Source organism: Papaver somniferum, unplaced genomic scaffold (assembly GCF_003573695.1).
Source record: "Papaver somniferum cultivar HN1 unplaced genomic scaffold, ASM357369v1 unplaced-scaffold_133, whole genome shotgun sequence".
In the NCBI taxonomy this organism is placed as follows: Eukaryota; Viridiplantae; Streptophyta; class Magnoliopsida; order Ranunculales; family Papaveraceae; genus Papaver; species Papaver somniferum.
The window spans coordinates 18,483,222-18,509,487 of record NW_020622492.1 but is presented as its reverse complement, the minus strand read 5'-3'; the positions used below and the strand labels follow the sequence as shown (position 1 = coordinate 18,509,487).

The 26,266-nt window shown below is 37.6% G+C and overlaps 2 protein-coding genes across 6 annotated transcripts; one reads left to right on the top strand and one right to left on the bottom strand.

Annotated features, from left to right (window-relative positions):
* The first annotated feature begins 14,525 nt into the window (after positions 1-14,525).
* On the top strand, positions 14,526-16,170 carry LOC113333686 (chlorophyll a-b binding protein CP26, chloroplastic-like). The gene is made up of 6 exons (XM_026580112.1): positions 14,526-14,828; positions 14,945-15,029; positions 15,112-15,162; positions 15,270-15,390; positions 15,508-15,642; positions 15,714-16,170. Exons 1-6 carry the CDS (start codon positions 14,624-14,626, stop codon positions 15,972-15,974), a joined length of 858 nt encoding a protein of 285 aa, XP_026435897.1. The 5' UTR covers positions 14,526-14,623; the 3' UTR covers positions 15,975-16,170.
* A 163-nt stretch (positions 16,171-16,333) lies between these two features.
* LOC113333687 lies at positions 16,334-18,350 on the bottom strand. Of its 5 annotated transcripts, none has more exons than XM_026580115.1 (5): positions 18,202-18,350; positions 17,989-18,104; positions 17,185-17,280; positions 16,978-17,076; positions 16,334-16,809 (listed from the first exon to the last, which is right to left on the bottom strand). In XM_026580115.1, exons 2-5 carry the CDS (start codon positions 18,038-18,040, stop codon positions 16,550-16,552), a joined length of 507 nt encoding a protein of 168 aa, XP_026435900.1. In that variant the 5' UTR covers positions 18,041-18,104; positions 18,202-18,350; the 3' UTR covers positions 16,334-16,549. The 5 variants fall into 5 exon arrangements, with proteins under 5 accessions (XP_026435900.1, XP_026435902.1, XP_026435901.1 ...); XM_026580117.1 differs by having other exon boundaries at positions 16,978-17,073; XM_026580116.1 differs by having other exon boundaries at positions 17,989-18,101; positions 18,202-18,342.
* Between the last annotated feature and the right edge of the window lie 7,916 nt (positions 18,351-26,266).

Below are 26,266 nucleotides of genomic sequence, written 5' to 3'. Positions count from 1 at the left end.
TAAGGAGTTTCCATGAGATCAAGGAAAATAATAATATAAAATAAGGGCGTGTGGGACCGGCCATGGCTAAGGCATGGCCGGCCAGCCCGGTCCCGTGGACCTTTCTCAATTTTATATTATTTTCATAATTTGAAGGAAATACCATGAATCTGAGGAGTTTCCTTAAGACGAAGGAGTTTTTTTCAAATGAAGAGATTTTCATGAGATGAAGGAAAAATAATAAAATATGGAATCAGGTGTGGGACTGGCCACGGCATGACTGGCCGGCCGGTGGGCCTAGTCTCCTAGCGCCTTAGCTAATATTTTATTATTATTATTATTTTTCTTCCTACTTGCATAGGTTCATCGTTCCTTCATGTTTCTGAATGCTCGTTTGTGCATGGAAATGCTCGTTAGTGCATCATTGTTGAATACACTTGCACTATTTTGGTCGGGGCTTACTCGATAGTGGCTCAGATGCCCGTACGTTGAATATTTATTACTAACCCATGGAATTCTGCTGGGAAGAACCATGAATTGAAGTAATGAAATATTATGAAAAACGTAAAATATTTTCTAGGATTCAGTTGATGAATCTAGCGACTAGAAATAATTAATTGATGGCTCTATACTAGCAGGCAAGCCGTCTAGGAGCATTAATTATTTAAGAATTGAGTGATATGAGCTAGTTGAAGCGTCATATTTATTTATTACGTATAATCAGGGAAAACGTTATTGCATCCTGAAGACGTTATCTCTCTATACTAGCAGGCAAGCTGTCTAGGAGCCGTCCAATCATTAAGATTCTATACACATGTCTTTTATATAGTCAGGGAAAACATTGTTATGTCCTAAAGAAGTTATCGCTTTATACTAGCAGGCAAGATGTCTAGGATCCGTCCAATCGTTCGATTCTATATAAAAGTGATTACTGAAATTGCTCAGTATTCATGAAATGTGTCGTTGCCTCAGTTGAGAGACTGCGTATTCCTGTATGCTCTGATAGACAGTATGCTCAGTCAGAGGTTCTCGCGGCATGAGTTTTCATGCTTCGATGAGAGATATGAGCCTCAATGCTTAGTCTGTTAGTAATAAAAAAATTGTTTATGAGCTTTCATGAAATTTTTTTATCTTCGAGCTTTTTAGAAATCTTTGAAAATATGCTCTCGTGACAGATGCTCGTGCGATGGACCAAAAAATATATATATGTATATTGTTCAAATTTACGTGAGTTTCACGTTAAAATATGTATATATTTTTGTAAAATCAATGTTTTGATTTTGAACAACTGTTGAAAGTAGACAATTATACATGGTGAAATAATGTATATATGTGAGTTTTCACGACATCTGTCCAATTTTTGAAAAACCAGTGGATGTTAAAATTCACGTGGGTAGTTCACGGTTTTATGAAAATCAAGTAATGATTTTGAATAATGAGTTATGCTCGTCTTTGCAGGTTTGAAGGAACAAGCAAGCTTTCGAAATTCTGACGTTATAATCACTACGGCTAGTGAAACTGTAAATAGGTAAGAGTTGGATGGTTACCATTTTTGTAGAAGCTGATGTGAACATCTTTATTCCATGATCCGTTGTTTTATTGAATCCTGCGCTTTGTATGAATGATGTACTGAAGTAGAAATGTTATGCATCTGTCACAGCCACTTTGCAAGAATGACTGACTCCCATGATGACATTTCCAAAGATGATGTTTCCAGAGATGACATCTCTACGGATGCAACCTCAAGAAATGGTACTTCTGGGACCTCTGAGTGATGGTAAGAGATCCTTCATACTGAGTTGTACTCCTGGTTATTTCATCAACTTTATCACAGGATGATCGTGTGGTGAGATCCCGGATCAATTTAGACTTCATGTAAATGGAAGAAAGTATTCGGGGCGGAGAACCCATAAGTAAGGGCTACAGGGTGTTAGAAAATGACGTGCAGTCCCCAGCCGTTTCTTTGGTGAGTTGTTAGCGCTCCTTGTGTCATGACTTTTACCTCCCGTGCAATTAGGATCACGAGACCAAGGTTTGTTATTTCTTTTTAGAATTTTGCTCCATCAATCCTTGACGGTCTTCAATTCTCTATTGGTGAACAAACGGTTTCCGAATCGAGCGTCGAAGAAGAAGTCGATGTAAGTGCTTCTTCGTATAATCGTGCATAGAACTCTTTGAATGAAATATCACTAATTGGTGTTGATGTATCCAGGAGGAGATTTCGATGGAACGAGGGAGTACTAATGATGATCATTCATCTTCGGAAGATGGTGAAGATGAAAACCCTGGATTTCGAAACCGAATGAAAGCAATGAAGTTTCCAACGATGATGTTGGCAATTTCGGTCCTTTAAGCACTTTAGGGACCACTCCAGTAAGTACCCATCGTATATTTTCTTCATAGAAGTATGAAATTGTTGATTTTTGAATGAATGAACGAGGACCCATATGAATGAATGAAAATTTTTCCGAAATACGTCACCAGAAAATTCTGAACTCAGTCTTTTAGCAAAAACGCCATAAAATCTTCATCTGATGTTGGAATTTCGTGATCTACCCATGTATCCTCATTCCCAGGAAATTTCCAACTTTAGAAAAGAATCCTTTTGAGTTTTGAGCATGTTTAGGGACCGAAATCGACGAAACAGTAAACTTCCAGGAGACCTTCAGAAATATTTGGCATGTAGTCCAATATTTTGGCCACATATCTTCGCTTGTTCATCCAATTGCTATGAAATTTTGATAAGTTGTAGAGGACATCCATATGAAGAGAATGGAATGTGACTTAACCTTAGATTCCTTAACAATTTCTCCCAGTTCGTCATCTTATACAGGGCAGTGTAAAACCTCTTCAGACGAGCTTGTTGAAAACGCCCCTGTTGTGACTTTAGACTATTTGCTTGTGTATTGAACGGTTGGTGAAGGATTTTAATGTCATTTATTATTTTGAGATCAGGACCCCTTGATTGATACATGATCATGGTGTTTGCAGTGCCATCTTGTTTCTATCAGCCGTAGAAACATCACTTCTGAAACCCTGGTCACGGGACCATAACTGAGGTTGCTCTCAAGAGGGGATGATGTAATGACCATGGTTGCATGTCTCGGTCGTAGAATTATTTTTATGATGAATGATCAGCACATGAGAGTCTGGTGCCACGGGTCTTGGACTGTGAAACTGATGCCATGATCAGTGGACCATCAGTCCCCAGTAATCTCTCCTTTTCGTTTTCCCTTCTTCTTCTTCTTCTTCTAGTAAGACCTAGATAGAGGACCCAGGTAGAAAAATTGATGTAAAGACCTAGGTGGTCGAAGTTGGAGGTACCTTGATGAAGGACTTAGTGGAAAGTCCTGGTGGACCCCGATCGACTGTGGAAGTTATGAATCCCGTCTAAGAAACCTCATATTGTATGCTCTGGAAGCTGTAGAAACCTCATCCGACGTTGAAATTCGATGCTTGACCCCAAATTTTGAATCTAAGAGACTGATTTATCAAATGATAAAACAATCAATCAATTTGGAGTTGTAGATGTCAGCCAACGAAGCGTGCACATTTGTAATTTGTAATCCCGTACAAATTTTTCAGATTTTGTAGACCTGTTAGTAAAGGCCATATATTTCAACTCGTATGTTCGATTGATGCGTCCTTTTGGTATGTTGCATAAGAGACATAGACGAACATATTTTATTAAGGAAGAATTGTCCCATTCCTCACACATTGGTAAGTTTCTGTAAACCCATGTCCTGAAATGTGTGGTATCTCCTTTGTAGAGGCGATGAGAAGATCTTGTAGAAGACTTTGGCTCGTGCCCGTCCGTCGTGCAAGCTTTGGGAAGACGTTCATGTTAATATGCTTTTATGTTTACACATCTTTATATAAATCATTGGGTCTTGAAGAAATACGATCCATCGAGCAACGCTTCAAAGAATAGACAGTTGATGAAGCCGGATGTTGTGCCTGAGACTGTTGTTAATGTTGAGATCACGATTGAATTCTCTCCAGAAATTCTTATTTATGCTGAGACCATGAATGGAGTTCCTCTAGGGATCATTGTTGATGTTGATACCATGGTTGAAGTTGCTTAAGAGGTCGAAAATTTAAAACCATGATTATCGACATAGTCTTTGATCCTCCATCCGACGAGCCTTTAAATTCACGAACTAATTGGTGAGTTGAGCATTCCTAGGACGAAGGTGTAATGAAAGTTCAACCCAAATTTTCTCGAACTTTTACTGTGAAGTGCCTTGTCAGGGAATCGATGTTGTTGCGGCAGATAGCAGCGGCAGTCTGCATTCTAGGTGTGATCGGCGAGGAGAAGAAGTTCCTTAGTCATGCAAGGTTTGAGATGTAGAGAGGTTCTGTTGATGACGTTACATGGAATCACATCAGGTTGCCATGACTTGTTATGTGGAACACATTTATTGAAATTGATCTGAATTAATCTTTCAACAAGATCAAGTCCCCAAGTGCATCCCAGAGGTGTTCATCCGCTTAACAAAAAAAATATATGTTGAAGGAGTTTGTGCTATCCATGGATGCATGACGTTGCATCTGCTTCAGAAGTCTTTTCATGGGGATAATAAAGACTTAGCGATTGTAGTTATGCTATACTGATCGTCTTGGTGTTGAATCAGTGTGCCGTTAATAATACTCGTGCTGAAGTTAGAGGTGTCAGATGTACTCTTTGACTGGGAGTACAATTTGAAGGATTCTAAGAATAAGGCACCGAGAGATGAGCGGTTTTTGATTTTCAGTTGGCCTTGGAAAAGTAGGCGATTGACAGTTGTAAGGATTTTTTTTTGGTTTGATAAAGATTTTCATTTATATAAACTGATGTTGATTGCTGAAAGAGATTCAATTACTGAATGCAAGTATTACATATGTTTTTGAGGATTGATCAAACCAAGAATAAATTAAGAAAATCATGCTTCAAACTTCAGATGCTTGAGGTTCAAAGCATCAGATCCCTTAAGAGAACGTCTTAGGCATGATCGTCTTGGCCCTGAATATCTTCTGTTCGGCTTTTCCTTCACTAGTCCTCCAACGTGTGAGATTTCATGCTCGTACAGGCGTCAGCACTTTTGCATAATTCGGCGGTGTACATTCATGAATGCGGAACAGGAGTACATCCAAGACATTCCTTGTCATGATTGCATATCGTCTCTAAAATGAACATTCCAGTGAGATGTTCGATTCGAAGAGGTGCGGCCACTTGGTAATATATTGTTTTGGTGAAGATATCCATTCATGACGTCTTGCAACGGCTGAGTTGTTAGCAGAATTGAGTCCCCATGCTAGGAGAGCATGTAGGAGAATATATGATATGGACATAGGAGGAATGAGACTTGCTTGAGTGCATAATATTTTTAGAAATGTCGATGCACCTTATTCAGGTTCTTGTTTCAACCTCATCAGAATTTCCTCCTGGTGATATTAAGGCCTTTTATATACTTTACTCTAGATTAAGTCTGACTGTCTAGTTGATTTTCTAGAAAGTATATTGGAGTAAGTCCTCTCAGATTGCCAAACGAATTGTTGGTTGTGGTTGTTAGACCCCCGCATTTTCACTAGTGTCTGTAGCGGCTTAATGCAGTATGGTGTTCAATCTGGACTAGGTTCTGGGGTTTTTCTGCATTTGCGGTTTCCTCGTTAACAAACCTTCTGGTGTATGTGTTATTTCTTTTCTGCATTATATTTTTTTATATAGTTGAAATATCCAGGTTGTGCGTTAAATCGATCAATTGATAAATCCAACCTTTGGTTGTTGATTGAAATTGATTGATCCTTGAACGTTGGTCTTTGGTACCGTTCAAGTAATCTCTCTTATATTCGATCGGGCTCGCAAATTATTATTTGTTTGATTGCGGATTGAATTGAGAGATTGAGATACAACTCTTTGATATACTTTTCTTAAGATTGAGTCTGACTGTCCAGTTGATTTTCTTGAAAGTACATTGAAGTTAGTCCTTACAGATTGCTAAGAGAAATATTGGGTGAGGTTGTTAGAACCTTGTTTTTTCAACATGATTTGTCAAAAAAATAATAATTTAAAAAGACAAAAACAGTTGGTCGACAAAGGAAATCTAGCCGTCATTCCAAATACGGATGGGTCGAAAATGACAATCCAGCCGTCATACACCACACGACTGGTTCGACGAAGAAAATCCAAAACGTAAACAAGTTTACGTCCTGGAGTTCCGGACCGTAATTTGGTCTGTAATCTGAGAATATTTGAATGATTCATATTACGACCTAGAAATCGAGCCGTAAACAGTAAACGTCCAAGTAACCAAGCCGTTAAAATTGTTATGGATGGGTATCCCAACCGACGTCGATAGCATTGAATAGCATTTAATATTAACGACTAGGAAACCCGATCACCGCTGACAGTATTAAATAGCATTTAATACTATCCATGCACGTAGGCAAAAACCTGGCCGTAAATTTATTTTTACGACCATGTATTTTTATCGTTCAATTTGTAAGTATTTCTTAACGGCTTGGAGTTCATCAACTCCTGGTCGTTATTATTTTTAATGGTCAGGAGTTCATGGATTCTCAGTCGTTATAAAACCTGACGGTAAGAAACCTAGGGTTTTCGGAAGGAAAAAAAATCGAAACTTCTTACAATTCTAAGCTTGAAAATTGAAATCGGAGCTTGAAATCGAAACTCCTCCCCCCCTACTTTTTTTTATTTTATTTTGATTTTCATCTTTATCACTTAAATTAAATAAATGAATTAGTCTTAATTAAATCACTAATCGTGATTAGTGATGTTAATCAAGTTTATTATCTCAAATCAAATGGGGGGCATATTAGTCATGATTAAAATATTTGGATATGGGATGTTCACTATTACTATTTCATGACCCCCTGTAGCCATCCAAAAAAAAACCAAGCTTTTTCAAGCCCTAATAATAGGATTCTAAAACTAGCAGTCATTTGACAGAAATATCGGGTTCCGAAGAAAGGATACCTAGGAACGATCATGTTTGTTAGTCAAACATAGAGGATTCATGTACAATGTATAAATTAACAGTGATTTATATAACAATATTGATCATTTAGAAACTAATCTGAGAACATAACTTATACATATTTCTTTAAGATGCGTACCAAATGATATTTGCGTGATTGTATCCGGTTTCAGTTGTCATGCATATTTCTTTTATGGGTCGTCCGACGTGAAGGCCCGAAGGGCCTGAAGGGAGGGAGTCCCTTTTATAGCCACTTTTTTGTAAAGTGAAACCTAACACAAATGTCCAATTGGATAAGAAAAAGATTGGATTTGACGAGGGTTTGTTTTCTGTGAAGCCTTTTCACATAATTCCCAATGTATCATATTTTTCCTTATGTATCCTATTTTTCAGGGGTATAATTGACAATCAAACTAGAATATAACATATCCAAAAATCAGTGCCTTGGAATTTTAAAAATTTTATCTCGTTGGAAAGCTTTTAAAGAGATCTACACAATGAGTACAAACAACAATATCAAATTTAAAGTTTTTACGAAAAATTTGGAGGTGTTTATCCTTTTAGGCACAATGTTCGAAAATAAAATACATAACCAATATGCAAATCACCACAAAAGATGGATAACAGATTATGCAACTATATTTTGCTTTGTGCATTAACTAAATTTTCGTTGCAATTAATAAAACGATGTACTCCCTCCGTTTCAGGAAAATTGGTACTTTCACTTTTTAATCTGGCCTATTTTTCTTATGTTCGGTCGGCCCTCCCTACCGTGGCAGCGGTGTTCTAGTTATATCCCTCTATGGATCATCTTCTAATGTCAGTAGATTGTGCTTGTTTTCCCAATCTTTTTTCTATGTATTTTCTATATATTTGGCAGTAGATATCCATCATTGTCAACCCAGACCCAGTTCATAGTTTCATCAAACAGATTCCTTCGTTTGACCCAAGCACTATGGTACCCTTTTTCCCTACCATACCCCTCATATGTAGAAAAAACCTAAAAATCCGTCCATTATGATCTCCCATATCCCTACATGAGTAGAGATATCCCTTCCCTACAAGGCAAAGTGGATCAGATCTTATCCGCCTTGTAGGGAAGGAAAATCACACGGCTACTCAGTTGCCGTATGAATTTACGCTTTACGGTTACTCAGTAGCCGTAGCATTTTACATGGCTACTGAGTTTCCGTATCTGGTTTTTAAAGTTTTACCTTAAAATTTCCTCTTTTCACTCTTTTTTTTACTAAAACTCTTTTTTTACCTATTATATCTCCTTTTTACATATTATATATTGTTTTTTACTCTAAAATATATATTTTTACCTAGACAAATATATTCCTATTGGAAAAAAACTGGAAAAAAAAATACGGCAACTGAGTAGCCGTATGGCACTATTTATTTTTTGACGGCAAAGGGGAAAATTAAATTAAAACTGAAACTCACTAAAGCAGTGAGAAACAAGAACAAAGTGAGCTAACAAGGCTAGCTCATACCAATTACATCATTCCAATTACATATAATGGTAGAAAGAGAATAGCCATCAAATAATTTTGTAGGCAAAGCCTAATTGAACAACGTACATTTGACAGACATAATCAACTGTTTAACATGCCTCTTCCTGTTCGAGTATAACCTAATATTTCTTTCATTCCATATGGTCCACCAGATGGAAAAAGGAAGTATGCCCCAAATCTTCCTGACCAATTTCCTACCTTTTTTATTTTTTCCATTCCCAAATGGTAGATTTAACACCTGCTGAAAACGTCCATTTGATACCGAAACTATCATGAAATAGTTCCATATACTAGCAGTATCTTTACAGTGAATAAACAAATGGTCATTCGTCTCCATCTCCGTAGCACAGAACATACAAGTAGGGTCTTGAACTTTTCCAGCTCTATAAAAAACGTCCAATGTAGGGGCTCCTCTATAGCATAACGTCCAAACAAGGAAAGAAACCTTCATAGGGACCTTTGGATTCCATACATGCTTGTGTGGAAAGGATAGAAAACCATCTATATCTAGCGTCGAATAACAACTAGCCACAGAAAAGTTATTACCTGCCTTCCATTGCAATTGATCATTTCCATCTGAAAAATGACTGAGAGGTTCACCAATGAGCCGTAGGAGTTGCGCCACTTCCCCCACCTCACCCTCATTCAAATTTCTTATAAAATCCAGGTCCCAAGCACCGTTACCATTTGCCACTTCCGAAAGAGTCGCATCTTTTTTCCTTGAGAGCTTATAAATAACAGAGAAAGAAGTTTGTAACACATGATTACCAAGCCACTTATATTTCCAAAACAGAATGCTTTCACCGTTCTTAACAATTAGCTGAGTATGTTGTTTAACATGATCTTGTGCTTTTAGTATACCTTCCCACAAGCTAGAGCCAGTAGACTTAGAGAAAGAACTAGGGAGAAAAGAGTTGGGATTACCTCCAAATTTTTGATGGGTTATTTGTCTCCAAAGTGCTCTCTTCTCATTTGCATATCTCCAAATCCATTTGCAGTGTAGCGTAACCAATTTAAGCTTCTTAATACCAACACCTCCTCTGCGTTTTGGAAGTGTCGCCTTTGACCAAGCCACCCAACTTTTCTTTTTTACCGAATTTGAAGACCCCCACAAGAAATTCCTCATGATCTTCTCAAGATCTTTTATTACCGAGACAGGCATTTGAAACATGGCGAGATAATAAATGGGCAAGCTTGCCAGAACACTGTTTATCATTATGAGTCTCCCACCTTTCAAAAGATAATTCCTCTTCCACGAAGAAAGTCTTTGTTGAACTCTATGAACAATAATGTCCCAAAAATCTTTAGCCTTGGATTTTACTACCTAGTGGTATACCCAAATAGTTCATAGGTAACTCCACTAAATTACATCCAAAATAAGCAGCACACGCAGCACCATTATGCTCATGACCAATGCCGGAAACAACACTCTTTCTGAAGTTGACTTTAAGGCCTGAGACCACCTCAAAACCTATGAGTATATTCTTCAGATTTTCTATTTGAACTTCATCATCGTCCAAGAAAACCATCATATCATCCGCAAATTGCAGATGGTTTATGACTGTTCCATTTTGAGCAACCTTGAACCCGCTGATAAGACCTGATTCTGCAGCCCTCTTAATCATAAGAGATAAAATTTCAGCAATCAAGATAAATAAAAACGGAGATATCGGGTCTCCCTGTCTTACTCCTTTCTCACTTCTGAACATATTCGTTGCTTCTCCATTCAACACAACAGCAAACTGAGCATTATATATACACCATTTTATCCAACTTCTCCATACATGACCGAACCCAAATCTGGCTAGAGTTAAATCTAAGCAGTTCCAATTGATATTGTTGAACGCTTTCTCAAAATTAACTTTACATAGAACACCAGACTTGCCTTCACGTTTTCTAGAGTCGATAAGTTCAGCTGCAATTAAAATTCCATCGTTTATTTGCCTCCCATGGATGAAAGCCCCTTGAAAATCGGAGATAATGGATGGAAGAACTAGCTTAAGCCTGTCAGCAAGACATTTAGATATGATCTTATAAACACCTCCAATCAAGCTTATGGGTCTAAAGTTATGCAAAGAAACTGCACCATTACATTTAAGAATCAATGTTAAGTTGGTGCAGTTTAGTCTCCAATCCAGCTTGGTTGTCGTTTCAAACTCCTTAACAACCAGCATGAGATCATCCTTAATTACCTCCCAAGAAGCTTTGAAAAATTCCATTGTAAAACCATCCGGACCCGGTGATTTATTGGTGCCGAAATGCCAAATTACATTCTTCACTTCATCCTCAGAAAAAGGCCTCTCCAGAGAAATACTTTGAGTATGAGAAATAGTTGGCATCTCCAAATCATCAAAACCAGGCCTCACATTGAACTGTTCTTTGAAAAGAGAAGAATAAAAAGCTTTGGCTTCTTTGGAGATAATGTCCTTATCATAACAGAGAGAGTCAGCAATTCTTAAGCAGGTAATGCTATTAAGTTTATATTTAAAAGATGTTATTTGGTGCAAAAAAGAAGAATATTTTTCACCATCCTTTACCCACTTTTCTTTGGCTCGTTGAGCAATTTTCCTTGCGATACTCAAGGAAACAGAAGCATGCTCAATTTTTGCTTTCTCCCGCGCAAGAATATCTTTATCTGTGAGCAAGGAAAATTCCTCCATACTATCTATAACATCAATAAATTCCTCAAGAGAGTCTAATTTTGACTGCAATTAGCCAAAAGTAGATTTTTTCCAAGTCTTAATAAGAAACTTCAGTCTCTCCAGCTTTTTGGCAAAAACAAAGCTAGGTTTTCCAACAAAACTTAAGCTATCCCACCATAGTTTTAATTTATCTAGAAAAGTAGGATGAGACAAAAACAAAGTTATCAAACCTGAATGGAGACCTTGGTTCATTACCTGATTTGCAATCAATCAGAATTGGTGAATGATCTGAAATTGGTCGCTTGAGCCTGAACTGCACCAAATTAGGACAATGCGCTTCCCACTCCGATGTCACCAAAAATCTGTCAAGCCTAACAAGAAGAGGTGGGTGTTGTGAGTTGGTCCAAGTAAACCTACCACCAGCTAGAGGCAGATCAGTGGGGGAGTGTCTATTAATAAATCTCCTAAAAGATCTCCTATTAGCAATACAACCACCATGCCTATTTCTATCTTCTTGAGAAAGAATTGCATTAAAATCACCACACACCATCCATGGATCATCATAAATTTGTCTAATATCATGTAATTCCTGCCAGCATTGGTTACAATCACCTGCATCAGACGCCGCATAAACTATTGTCTACAACCAAACAAAATCATCTGCCACATTTCTGAATTTTATTATAACTGAAAATGTCGTAATTAGATTATCTTCCATCACTAAAATTTTTTCCTTCCACATAACAATGATTCCCCCAGAAGCACCTTCATAGGGTAAGAAAATATAGTTGCATCTGTTACCACCCCATAACCTTCTTATCAAAGCATCATCCAAAAACTCACATTTAGTTTCTTGAATTGAACATATGGTGACGTTATTTTTTTGAATTGCATTGCGAACAACAACAATTTTAGGGTACTGACCAAGACCCCTAATATTCCAGCTCAATAATTTATGATCCATTAAGAAACAATTGAAACCCTAGAAACAGAAAGAGAATTAGAAATACCTTCCATAGCTAAATTATCACTCTCAACATAGCAAATGGCATCAATTTGCACTCCGTGACCTGGAACAGACCCCAATTGTTGAATTTCCGGATCAAAATCATAAAAAGCTAAGCCATCATCATCCTCTTCCAATGGAATTTCAAAATCAACATCTTTAGTTGAGTTCCTAACAATAAGCTCTTTAAAAATTTCTCTCATATTAGGATGATTAGATGAGATTCCCAGGCTCTTGTTAAACTGAAGATGAAAATCAATTTGAGCTTCAATTGGATCTTTAGAAAGAACACAGATAGAAGACTTCATCGGCTCTGAACAAGCAAGTTGCTGAAATTTGTTACTCAAAAGTAATGGATTTGAAGCAATCATGTTCCAAACACCAATTTTTCGTGGGCTAGAAAGGGTAGACCTTTGAGAAAACTTGGAATTCGATGCTCTATCTAACGATAAAGAAGCAATCGGGTCTGGGAATACATTGATCAAGGAATTAGTCAACGTACCAGGAGTCAAAGATGTACTAGATTTGGAACCAGAACGAAAAATCTTACTCCCTAATCCATTACCAGATGAAGATTGTACCGGATTTGAAGATGGGTCTGGATTAGGTATACCTGAAACCCTCCTCTCCATCATACCCGACCCAGAATTAACATTTTCCAGCACAACATTCGTATTTTGAGTAGAGTGATAGTTAGGTCGTGCCAAAATCTTAGACTGAGAAGTAGCGCCTGAAAATCCGAAAGAATTTGAAATCTTCTCCTAAGACGGACTTGGTTGACGGAGATTATGATCAATCACAATCGCAGATCTGACCTTCGGCCGATGGATATGAGACTTGATTGAAGGACTGCTAGACTAAGAATCTTGCAACCATTCAATTGACACCCAAAAATCACGAAAAAGGACAGCAGCAGGAATTCTTCCAATTTCACAGTTCACCAAAATCTTGCACAAGTTAAGCTTAGACTTATTAATGGTAAAATCATCAATATCCATAACAGAACCCATCCCAAACAAAGTTGGGTGAAGTTATCAATGTCCCACAGATTGAAAGGAAAGCCTTTAATGGCCAACCAATGACAAGATTCTGAACTATAGGCTTTAGGTAGGAATGAGTCCTCAAATTTCCATTGATTAACTGTAATATCATATCCTTTTGAATCAAAGGAGTTATTACCTATTTTAATCAATGATTCAGCCGTCTCAACGGAATCAGCTTGAAAAAACGCCTTAGACTTGCCCAAAGGTTTTAGCTGAAAAAAACTTTCCATCTAAATGATTTTTTCTACGCCACCGCCACCGACTTCCAACCCGGATGTTTTCCATGCACCTGTAAGACTATACCAAGCTTTAAAGCATCCAAAATCCCACAATCACGTGACTGAACCGGAGTTAGAGCATTGGTAATCAGAGGAGGAAAGCAAACAGATTCCGAGACAAACTCCGTTCTATTATCAATTCCTTGAGGTTTCAGAGCATTTGCAAATCTTGTAACAATAGACCCATCTTTCCCACATGGGATGCAGATAAAGCTAGAAGACTACCTTAACGAAGGACCAATCACCATAGCCTGCACATAAGATCCCACGGAGTTGCACCTTAAGGTGATTTGAATCACCGTTTGATTAAATCTTTTAGACCAGGTTTGTCCTTCACCAGAACTGCACCACCAACAGAAATAAGAGTAAAAGAAAACCATGAAATAGCATCTAAAGGAACTACTACCCATATTACTTTGCCTTTGAATCTCTCTAAAAATTTAGCCCAGAATGAAACCAAGTAAATTCAAAGGTCTTCGAACATAAGATAAACGAAGAAACCATGAAAAACACAGGAAGCAAAAACGAAAAATCAACCCTAGGCGGCTAGGGTCAAGAAAAGAGAAAAAGGTTATTCCAAAATCAATCGTATGTCACTATTCATATAGCTACTGAGTAACCGTATCGTGTAGGGAAGGGAAGAAAGGACAATATAGTGAGGTTGTCTTCCTTGTGATATCCCTTCCCTTTATATGAGGGATAGGGAATGGATGTCCCGCACCACAGTGCTTGGCCTGACAAATTTCGCAAGTAAACAAAACATATTCGACACGACATCTAAAATGATATGTCCCAGAATTCAATACCATACAACTTCGAAAATCAAGTAGGACCAAAAAAATTGATGTTTATGTGGTACTGAATCAGTGAATTATGCATCTGAAAGAGAGAAATCAAGTGGCTGTTACTGAACCATGTCAGCAACATATGAGCGTCCAGGTCAGCAGCAATACCCTATCATGTTAGTAAATCAGATTACCCTATCTTCATAACCAACCAATCACAACTTGATAACCAAAATCCAACTGATACCACATTCACAGCCACTACATCAACCATTTAGGCACCTCTTCCCTCCTCATATTTCTTACTTGGCTTCAAACAATCAAGCAAAAAAAAAATCCGGAAAAAAAAAATCAAAAAAAAAAAAAAAAAGAGAGGAAAGAACTTCACTTAGCTCAATGGCTTCTGTTGCAGCCTCGTCGACTGCATTAGCATCTGAAATTCTTGGAAATTCCTTGAAAAAGAGTTCACCTAGGTCAGCTCCATCCTCATCTAGTCCTGCTACATTCAAAACAGTCGCGCTTTTCTCCAAGAAGAAGGCAGCACCACCAGCGAAATCAAAGGCTGTAGCCCCAGCTAATGATGAACTCGCCAAGTGGTACGGTGAGTATCTAGTAACCTGGATGGTCTACTCTTACCTTCTTTAAGAAATCTGTTGGAAGAGTAAATTATTCACATGTCGTATCTATAATACACATTTTATTGCGAACTATATTCAGGTGCTGACAGGAAGATTTACTTGCCCGGTGGTCTCTTGGACAGGGATGAAATTCCCGAGTACCTAAATGGAGAAGTTGCCGGAGAGTAAGCATTACCCAATCTCTTTCTTTCTATCATAATGTTAAGAACACTTGACTTACAAAGTTTTCTCTATTTATACTTGTAGTTACGGTTATGATCCATTTGGTTTGGGAAAGAAACCAGAAGACTTCGCCAAGTAAGCTAAAAAAAGCAGCTCTTTGTGTACTAAAAACCAAGTCTAGATAGATACATTTGACTTTGTTAGATGGGGTCGTATTAAAAATATGTGTGTTTGAAATGCAGATACCAGGGACAGGAGCTGATTCACGCTCGATGGGCAATGCTCGGTGCTGCTGGATGTATCATTCCTGAAGCCTTCAACAAATTCGGTGCTAACTGTGGTCCTGAAGCCGTTTGGTTCAAGGTCAGGAAACTCAAATACCAACTATTGCTTTCTCTTCCTAGTCTTTCTTGCTCGGTGAGATTTTTCTGTAATAAATCATAATCTTGTACAACTGTTTGACATTAAATCCCTCTGCAGACTGGAGCTCTACTCCTTGATGGAAACACATTGAACTACTTCGGAAAGAATATCCCAATCAATCTTGTTCTTGCTGTTGTCGCTGAGGTTGTCCTTCTTGGCGGTGCTGAATATTACAGAATTACCAATGGCCTGGTATGTTTCTTGTACCCAACCCATTTCACGTCAGAACAAGAATAACAGTGACGCTCAAATTTATTTTGTAGGATTTAGAAGATAAGCTTCACCCAGGTGGTCCATTCGACCCATTAGGTCTCGCAGACGACCCAGACCAAGCAGCACTATTGAAAGTGAAGGAGATTAAGAACGGAAGACTTGCAATGTTCTCCATGTTTGCGTTTTTCATCCAAGCTTACGTTACTGGTGAAGGACCCGTGGAGAATCTTTCCAAACATCTGAGCGATCCATTCGGCAACAACTTGCTCACAGTAATTTCTGGATCTGTGGAACGTGCACCAACTCTATAATTTTCCTACCACTAGTGTTGCACCCATATCTCAGTGTCAATTTATTGTAAATTTAATGAGATGTTTCAAGGTTCTTTTAATTATTCTGCACCCGAAACTCAACTACTATATTCACTTGACAGAGCAATTCTAGTTATCTTACTATCTTGTTCTAGTTATAATACTAAATCAAGATTTGAAGTACCGAGTTTCAGGATGGATTTCGCAGGAGTTCTATTAATCCCTTCATAGAGGAAAGCTCATGATTTTCCAAGAGCCTTATTAATCACTTCATAGAGTTGAGCCGTATTATGGCATTGTTGCACCTTACACCGAGAGAAAATGATTTCTTCACTTCAATTTACACACAGATTTCCAAATACCATATAACTCGGATGTAGAGAGTTTTCCATGTCTAACAGCACAATGATGTTCTGTTACAAATCATAAAAAGGAAAACGCCCCTTTCTAGTATATATCACAGAGTATGCAAGAGAAAACAAGCACCTATCAGTAATAACAAAAACTGTCGGGAACTTGCCTTCACTTTTCTAGGACCAGATTTCTGCTTTGGAGCAGTTAAGTCTGGGCTACTGTCAGGAACTTGCCTTCACTTTTCTAGGACCAGATTTCTGCTTTGGAGCAGTTAAGTCTGGACTTCTTGTTATGTTCAAGAAAACCTTAGTTTCAGAAGTCTCCTTGGACTTCCGTCTCGTGTTTACGGGACTTTTAGCCTTCACGCACCTCGGATTAACCTTACCTGGCACACAAGTTTTTTCGCCCAGATCTTTCTTTTTCATAACTGATGGTAGCACTCTGGATAACCGGTTGATATGTCCGATCATGCCATCATTATCTAGACCCAATATAAGAAGTTTTAGTGAATTAGTAAGCCTCTGATAGTATTAAGTGCGACGAAGATATGACTGGTTCTTATTCCCTTACGTCTCCAACTTTTTGGAAAGGAGGAGACCCTTCCCTTCGTATATGAAACAAAAAAGAAGAACGTGAGAAAGAAAATCACCTGGACTAGATAAGACAGCACGAGGCCGTAGAACTGAACTTGCCTCATTGTTGCTTTTGGTATCTTCCTCTATTTGTTTCTCATGCTTCTGTTCCCCTGCTGATCAAGTTGTCAAATGACTATGAGCAAATGACAATGACTCACCACAAATGAGCGATCAACAAAGAGTTATTGAGGTGAAAACTAAGATCAGATGAAAGTAAAAACCTTTAGAAGAAGAAGTTGATGGAGCTGCTAAGACTGGGCTGTATAACTTCGGAACCCTTGCAACTGATGGGGGAATATCGTTTTCTAGTTCTTTTCCTGTTGGAAAATTTATTTCAGTTATGAACAGCAGATTAGATGCAAAAGAAAACAATAGCTGCAAATGCATAAATGAAAGATGTGTATAGGTTATTTGATTCTTTCAGCAATTCCTTCAGTTCAAGACAGAAGAATGAGAGCTGCAAATAGCCACGTCAATTTGGAGGTGCTGTCCAACTTCCTGTCCTGGGGAAGTATCTTCAGATCGTTGTGGCTAGGTGCACTGCTCATTCTCCTATATTCCAGTCGACGAAAAGAGCGAAAGCCAAGCAAGAAGTAAAGGATGGCTCCATGTTGTTAATCAAATCAGCTACTTATAGCTGCTTAAAGTACAACTAGCAAGTGTTACGCACAACAGCTCTGTCTGTCCAAACAAGACCGAACAGGTCTCATTCATGGAATATCCCAGCTTTCAAATTACAAGATCATGAGATTAATAGAGAACTCAAAGAGGAAATTGATATTATATGTCATGTTTAAAATGTTTGATTGAACTAGAGCTACATAACCAACTACGAGCCTTAAAAGAAATCTAATCATCGTTAGCAAAAATCACCCAAATTAGTCGACCAAGGAAATCCACGATTAGTGATTTCCTTCCACTGCATATCTATCTAACTGTCTATCTATCTAACTCGCATCAATTAGACAATCAACAAATGCTTAATTACATAACCAAATCAAAGTAATAAGAAAAGGGTGCAATACCAGGTGAAGCTTGAACTTGTAATGAGAGAGTTTCAAAAACTTTCAGCAACATTAAGCAATTCTTCTCCTTATGTGAGCAGAAATCATCATCCTCACTTTCACTTTTGGATACTCTTCTAAGAAAAACCAAAATCAGAAAGCACCCCCTCAAAAACAAAAACTTGTTAATCAAATAGAAAGAAATAAAATACAAAACCATGTTAGAAAACTGACTTGTTTCAATAGGTTTGATCTTGTTTCTTTTATCCATGTGAGAAAATTTTGATCCGGATGATAGCTCTGTTTTTATTATAAAGTCAAAACCTAATGTGAGGTTATATAAGGAACTTAATTAATAAATACAGAGAAAAAACTAAAGAAAGGATGTGAATGACTCTGAAGAGTCAATGGGAAGGAAGAAACGGCTCCCTACTTCTCTGAAAGTGCTTGGAATCCAAGCACTGTCTTCCTCTCACTGGGACCCATAGAGGTACACTTTTGGTAGGACTGGAGTCTCTAAATCCTATGGGTAGTGTGGCTAGTATTTCAAAGGAGTGACCATCAATTAGAGCAAAGGGTCTTCCACCCCAACTCTTTTATACAACCGTTGGGATAAATGAGTCTAAGGGTCCTCCACCCCACTTCCACCCCAATTCTTTTATACACTCGTTCGGATAAATGAGTAATTGGTAATGTAGACTGGACGGGGACTGTCCCCGTGTGAAAAAAGAAGGCTAACGGGGACTGTTTCTCGTGTAGCGACTATTTTTTCTTTTTAATCTTGAACGGAATACAGTCCCCTGTGTAGGGCGTTTTGAGAAAAAAGATTTGAATTTTTTCTAGACGGGCTTATTTTTCACTTTCCACACAGTGGGATCACTTCTTCGATTGATCGAGTGCTCCTTCAAAATGAAAGAGTTATTCCCATTTGGAGACTACCCATAGTCCATGTTGTTAGAGCAACTCCAGTGGGCAACCACAAAGTTCATGTCTTCATCTCAGGGTCAAGCATTGCATCTTTTTTCAATAGGTAGTCCTTAACAGCACCCATAAAAGTGAGTACCTCGTTAGGAAAAACAAGAAGAGAAGGAGAATATCCTCAGAGAGCTTTGAATGGTGTCAAGTTCAAACCGGTAAGGTGATAGGCATTATACCAAAATTTTACAAGTGAGAGCTAATTGAATTTGTTCTCGAGTTTATGACCAATCATGCATCTTAGGAACCCTTCCAGGCGAGCATTGACTCTTTCAGTTTGTCCATCTGATTTGAGGATGATATGCAGAACTCAAGTGAAGATTGGTACCGATTGCTTTAAAAAGTTCTTGCCAGAAATTGCTTGTAAATACTTTTTCTCTATCAGAAACAATTGAAGATTGTAGACCATGTATCTTGAAAACATTATTCAAGATTGTTATAGCAACATTAGAAGCATTAAAGGGGTGTTGTCAACCCTATTAAATGGTTATATTTGGTGAGTCTATCAACCATAACAAGAATAACATCTTTCTTATTGGATTTTGAAAGACCTTCAATGAAATCTATAATTATGTGTTTTCATGCTTGATTACGAATTGGTAGAGGTTGTAAGAGTCCTGCAGGATATATACGTTCTCCTTTATTTCTTTGGGATATATCACAATGACTGAAGAAAATAAGAATATTTGTTAGAACATTGCTCGGTTGAACCCGTCAAGCGTTGGTATGTCAAGGGTGGTTGTCATATTTTAGTATCAAAACTCAAAAGTCGCTTGATTAGATTACTAGAGTCAACTTCGTTAGGTTAGACTAGAAATTCTAGAATGTTGAGACATACAAGTATTATTCTGAAGCCTGAAGATTCTGAAGACCTATCCACATCAACGAAGACATCATCCTTCCACTTGAGGTTAATAATACAATACTTCACTTGTTTCCATTCCTATATCGTTACTTTCAAGTCATTTAGATTAAAACATAACATTCATAGTTATATACATGAAACTCTAGTATTAGAGACTTGATCATCTTATTATCATCAAAGTATCAAGGAAGAATATTTAAGTTGTTTTACAATCTGTGTATATTGAATTACTAAGTATAGTGCTTATCCTTGAACTTCGTAATTGCAACATAGACATAATTTTTGTAACTAGTTACTAGATTGTATAATGAACATAGGGTTGATTTCATGCCTAGAAAAATTTGTTTGATTACATGAGTTTTAGGAAGTAGTCTTACGAACTTGTTTCGTAGTTGAAATAAGTCAATAGGATTGGTGGTCCGATTTTCATTGAAAATCTATGGTAGGAACGATCCCTACTTATGTTGGGAACCATAGTAGAACCGATCCTTATCTATGTTGGAAACAAAGTAGTATAGATCTTACCCATTGTTAGAGCACTGCTCGGTCGAACTCGCAAGCGTTGTTATCTCAAGATTGTTGTCAAGTTTAGTTTCCAAAACTATAAGTCTTGATTTCTAGTTTACTTATAGATAAGTCTCGGATTAGGATAGAACGTGTAGTTGAACATTAGACTTCACGACGTTCATCGATTGAAGACGAAGAACTACTAAGGGGAGCTTGTGGAACTTCATCAACAAAAGGTATGTGGAGACTTGAACTCATCTATCACTCAAAAGTCTATCTACTCTATCTCCTATATGAGACAAAAGTCGTATAGCTATATAGACTTCGATTATACACATTTTATATTTCGAGCTGAGTTTAACTCTCTTACATATTTCTCGAAATATGTGTTGGGAAGATTTCGCTTTAACCAAGTTCATCTTATATTCTTGACTAAAGTCAAAAGATGATCATGTGAAAATCGCCTTGTAACATCTTACACGATTTGTGTGAGAAAGTCATTTGATGTAGACTCGGAATGTTTCGTATTGATCATTCGATCACTTGAAAATCGCTTTGAAGCTAATGGTTTGTGTGAGACAGCTATTATCGTCTTCTAAGAATGTTTCAATGATTGAAATGGGAGTTTAGAACAAATAACCATGATTGGATATAACACAGTATGCGTACTTGTATGCTAACTGTTGCAAGTTATTCCAAGTCTTGGAACCATAGTATGCATACTGGTTGGTTAATGAAAGTACGGGAACTTAGTATGCATACCGGTATGCGTACTGGCGTGAGTTTCAAGTTCTGGGATTTAACTGAGTTTGGAACGTATACGTACCCGTTCGCATACTGGCGAACCCAAACTTAGTCCGGACACTTAGGTATACGTACCCGTTTGCATACTTGAGTAGGTTATGTTCTAAAATCGGTTTGTTCATGAACTAATACATTTATATATTAAGGAATGCAATCTTTTGCAAACCGTGGCTATAATGTTCATGAATTGATTCGAGTGAATCAAAATCGATTTTGCTTCAATTATGTCTTGTATACTTCTATGAGAATATAAACAATTGAACAACTCTAGAACTAGTTTCATTTGAGTCATTTGAACTAGTTATGGTTAAAATGAATAAGGTTGATATGAAAGTGTTCATATGGCCAACTTCGGTTAACTATTGTTGAGCCAACAAGGTATACACGTTTAGGTACGGTTACTCATATCTAAATGAAGTCACTTTTCATTTGTGTGTAACAAGCTAAGTTCGATCTAATGGTTGAAAGATATTAGCTTGAGTCTAATCAGGTTTTCATCTAACGGTAAATATTGATTGCTTTGTTACCAAGGTAACATTGATTGCAAAACCTGATTTGAAGACTATATAAGGGAAAACTCTAGCAACTGGGAAACCTAATCTATGTACCTCGTGTGTGATACCAGTTGCGACTAGAGTCGATTCTCCTTTAACCTTAGGTTTTTCCAAAACCTTGTAGGTTAACGACTTAAAGACTTCATTGGGATTGTGAATCCAGGCCCAACTATTTCTTTGTAGTTGTGTGTTCTGATCTTGCTGTTTTCTATCGTGATTGAGTACTATCTTTTCGAAGATTTGCTCGAGATTTAATCTCCGATGGGAAAGATAAAAATTAGTTATAAACATCTTCGTCTCATCATTTGTGATTCTACAATATCTTATTTCGTTACTATACGATTAAGATTATTTGTGAGGTGATTGATATTACTAGGTTGTTCTTCGGGAATATAAGTCTAGTGTATCAATTGGTTCATGTGCACCTTGATTTATCAAAAGACGGAACAAAAACTCTAGGTATTTCTATGGGAGACAAATTTATCTATTCAATAGACTTTTCTGTGTGAGAAATATTGGTTTATCAAGTCTTCGACTTTGGGTCGTAGCAATTCTTAGTTGTGTGAGATCAGCTAAGGGAATCAAGTGTGCAGAGTCCTGCTGGGATTCAGAGGCGTAAGGAACACGATTGTACCTTGATCAACGTGAGATTGGTTATGGCTCAACTACATTCTAGTTCGAAGTAAACTTGGAGTAAGTTAGTGTCTGTGGAGGCTTAAGAGAGTGTGGTGTTGAAATCTGGACTAGGTCCCGGGGTTTTTCTGCATTTGTGGTTTCCTCGTTAACAAAATTTCTGGTGTCTGTGTTATTTCTTTTCCACATTATATTTGTTTACATAATTGAAATATCACAGGTTGTGCGTAGTTCAATCAATTAGGTAATCCAACCTTTGGTTTTTGATATAAATTGATTGGCACTTGAACATTGGCCTTTGGTACCATTCAAGTTGTTTCACATAATAATCAGGCTCGCAGATTTCTATCTGTTTGATTTGATGATTACATTGTGAAACAGAGATACAACTCTTGGATATATTTCCATTGATTGAGTTTGACTGTCTAGTTGATTCTCTTGGAATTATATAAGAGTTTGTTGATAGACACATTTTTGTGTCTAAGTTGTCCTCAATTTTTCTCTATGTTGGTACTCGATTTTGTACTTATTATGGTGTTTGTGTGTTTGTAGGTATTTTTGTGAAATAAACATTTTTGGAAAATTCGGCTCGAAAAACTGCTAAAGGCACCCCGGAGGACATTTGCTTTACGGACCCCAGATTTAGCTAAGGGGCACCCAAGGTTATGCATAGCCCAAATTCATCCTCAGCACCCACGGCTATGTATAGCCCAAATTCATCCTTAGCACCCATCTTCTTCTTTTGAATTTCATTTTGGCGGGAAAATGAAGAACATAACTGTGTAATTTTCGATCGAAGTTTGAAGGAGTTTTGGGTAGACTAAAGGGATGAAATTTGTTGGGTAGTTGTGATATGTCCCAAAAAAACTATCATGAGTGATTTGATGGTTTAAAATTGGCTGGATTCTCGCGTAGAAGTAAACAGAGCAACACTTTCTCGGGAAGAATTTTTCACGGGTTTTGGAGAGTTTGAACATGTTCTGATGACTCGATCAACATTCTGGAACGTGTATTGACTTGTTCAGAGTGTGCTGGAAGAGAATCAACGCGTGGGGAGGTAAAATAGGGAAGAAAATATTCCAGATAATATTTTTTTTCACTGGCGAGTTATGAAGAGATTTCCGGAGTTAATGCAGAGATTGGATGACCCTGTTGAGTATAAAATAGGTGCTCGGGCACCGGAGAGGGGTACAAAGATTTTGGGGAGAGTTTAGAAAACTACAGTGCAAAGAAAAATCGAGTTGCAGAGCTACCATTTCTGCTGCTTCATAGCTGAAGAACACGAAGAACAGACTAACCAAGACAGTCGTTTATCAACAGTGTTAACGACACAGAGGCGTGGGTCTTAGAAGCTACAGTAACAGCAACAGTTTCCTTATATCGTTCTTTGTAACAGTTTTTTGCAACAATTAAAAACGTTGCAAACACCTGATTTCATCATTTTCTCTCCATTTCATCTTTGTAAACAATTTTTGAAGTAATGAACAAATTTTTAATTTTGAGCGTGTTTACACAATGATGAGCTAAACCCATCCTCTGGGCGAAGGAGGAAGCTATTTCACCAATGAAAAGTGGTAATCTCTAATTTATGCAATTATTGTATGATTATTTTCCTTGATAAATAAATTGATAAAATGGTTTGTGTTAAACAATTGTCATTTCAATTGATGGAGCATGCTAGCCTAGGGTTTTGATGTCCCATACTTTCTATCCACAATTGTTATTTCTAAAAAATCATCTATTGCAATATTAAGAATCAATTTGAATGCATGATTTGCATGATTATAATTAGAGAATATAAATCACTTTGATATTGGTAAACAGTGAAATCCATAGCCCCAGTCTTCTCCATATTTTTCATATCACTTTTACTTTGCTATATTTTTAGTCTTAAAATTAAATCTAGAATCTTTTGCTTTCACAAGTCTCAACGAACCTATTACTACAACATCATTGAAAAATTATCATCAATTTTTGGCGGCGCCGACGCGGACTTGTCTTTAGGCTAGATTTTTTAGATTTTTTTTTAGGTTTTTATTTGTTCTTCTTTACGTTTTTGGGTTTTTGTCTTTTCCTTACAGATTTTAGAATTTGGAGCGAAGGAAATATTTGCCAAAGCTTTTGGTGAATACTTAAAGATTTGGAGTAAAAGCAAAGTGAAAGGAGCGAAAGAAAAGAAGAATAAAAATTAATGAAAAAAAAAGAGAGAGACATTTTATTTTGTTTTTATTCTTTAGAGTTTTTTTTTTAGACTTTCCTTTTCTTTTGCACTATATTTTTGGACTGTGGATTGTGGGACTTTTTTAAAAAAAAAAAAAACCCTACGAAAGGGTAGTTTAAATATAAACTGTTGGCAGAGAAGGACGGGGATTACGATATCGCCTCGGCCCCTCGGATTCGTACATGACATAGGAGTCGTGGCCCGAGTCGACTTCAGCGGTTCATCCCCCGTCTGGAACGGGAGGTAAGTTTATTTAAACACCCGCGAATCCCCTGTCGGAGGGTTTACTGTATTCCTTCGTTTGCATATATGCTGAGGAATGGAAAACGGCTGCTTTAATTTCCTAATAAAGGGCAAGGACTGGCCATGCAAGATAAGGGTTCAGATTTCATCACCGTTCTCTTCTTGCCCGCCTTAGGAAAACGAAACCAAACGTGAACCTAAGCCTAAAATTTTGACTAGAATGAGACCTATAGGGTAAAGAGCTTAATAGGAAAGTCGTTCGAAAAATATTGGTTACTCTTTCGAGCACATTTTGAAGTTCATGATGGTTTCTGTGAGTTAAATACGCCGCCTTGTAACGCCGGTGAGGCCTTGGGTATCAAATCTCCACTGAGCTTCCCTCGTCTCTATTCAACTTACTGTAACTCAGACTGATTCCAGAGGGGTTTGCTTAAATTGTAACGAATTCCCTTTTGAAGGATTAGAAGCTGGTCTAGAAACAATCTAAGTGGAGCCATCATGCTTTTTGTTTGCTAGAAATCAGTAGGTTTGATGTGGTGGAGTCAGCCTTGTTTGTGTTTGCATAGAAATTCCCTTCCTTTTAGGACTTTTCTTTTTGTTTTTGTTTTTTCTAGTGTATGCCCGAGGTCATTAGAGAGCGGGCTTGGAAAAGAAACACTCTAGGTCGTTTGATTAGCCACAAACCTAATAGTTCTTCTTGTGAAGGTGGGGAGCTCGAAGACTCTTCTTTTGAGAGCCCTGTCTTTGGAAATTTCAGCTTTGAAAACTTGACAATTAGTGAAGAAAGTACTCATAGTCCTTTGGTAGTGCCAGAAATGACAACTTTGAAAGCTTTATTAAACCCAACTAGGACCTCTCGTCCGTCTTGTATCAAGTTAGCTGAAACCGGGGCAAATTATGAACTCAAACCTGGGACTTTACAGATACTCTCAATCTTTTTAGGAAAAGAGAATGAGAACCCCTATTTTCATGTTAGGGAATTTGAGGAAGTTTGTAGTACTCTGAAAATTAAAAACCTTAGTGATGATGCGTTGAACTTAGGTTATTCCCCTTTTCCTTCAAAGATAAAGCCAAATCTTGGCTGTATAGTTTGGATTCTGAGTCAATTGAAACCTATGACCAACTTACATCTTCCTTTATACAGAAGTTTTTCCCAAGGCACAAAACATCGTCTATTAGGACACAAATCTGTACTTTTGCTCAACAAGAGGGAGAATCTTTATATAGGTATTTAGAAAGGTTCAATGACTTAATATCTCAATGTCCTCATCATGGTTTAGAGAAGGTTAGGTTAGTTCAGATCCTCTACGAGGGTTTAGATTATTCAACAACAACCATGGTTGAGTCCTTATGCACAGGTGGGTTTGAGAATAAAACTGTTGATGAGGCGATGACATTTTTGAACAAAATCGCTGATAAGACCCAACAATGGGAAAATAGTAGGGAACCCCAGAAAACAATTATTCTAAGTAGAGGAAATGTCAATAGGGTAGAAGG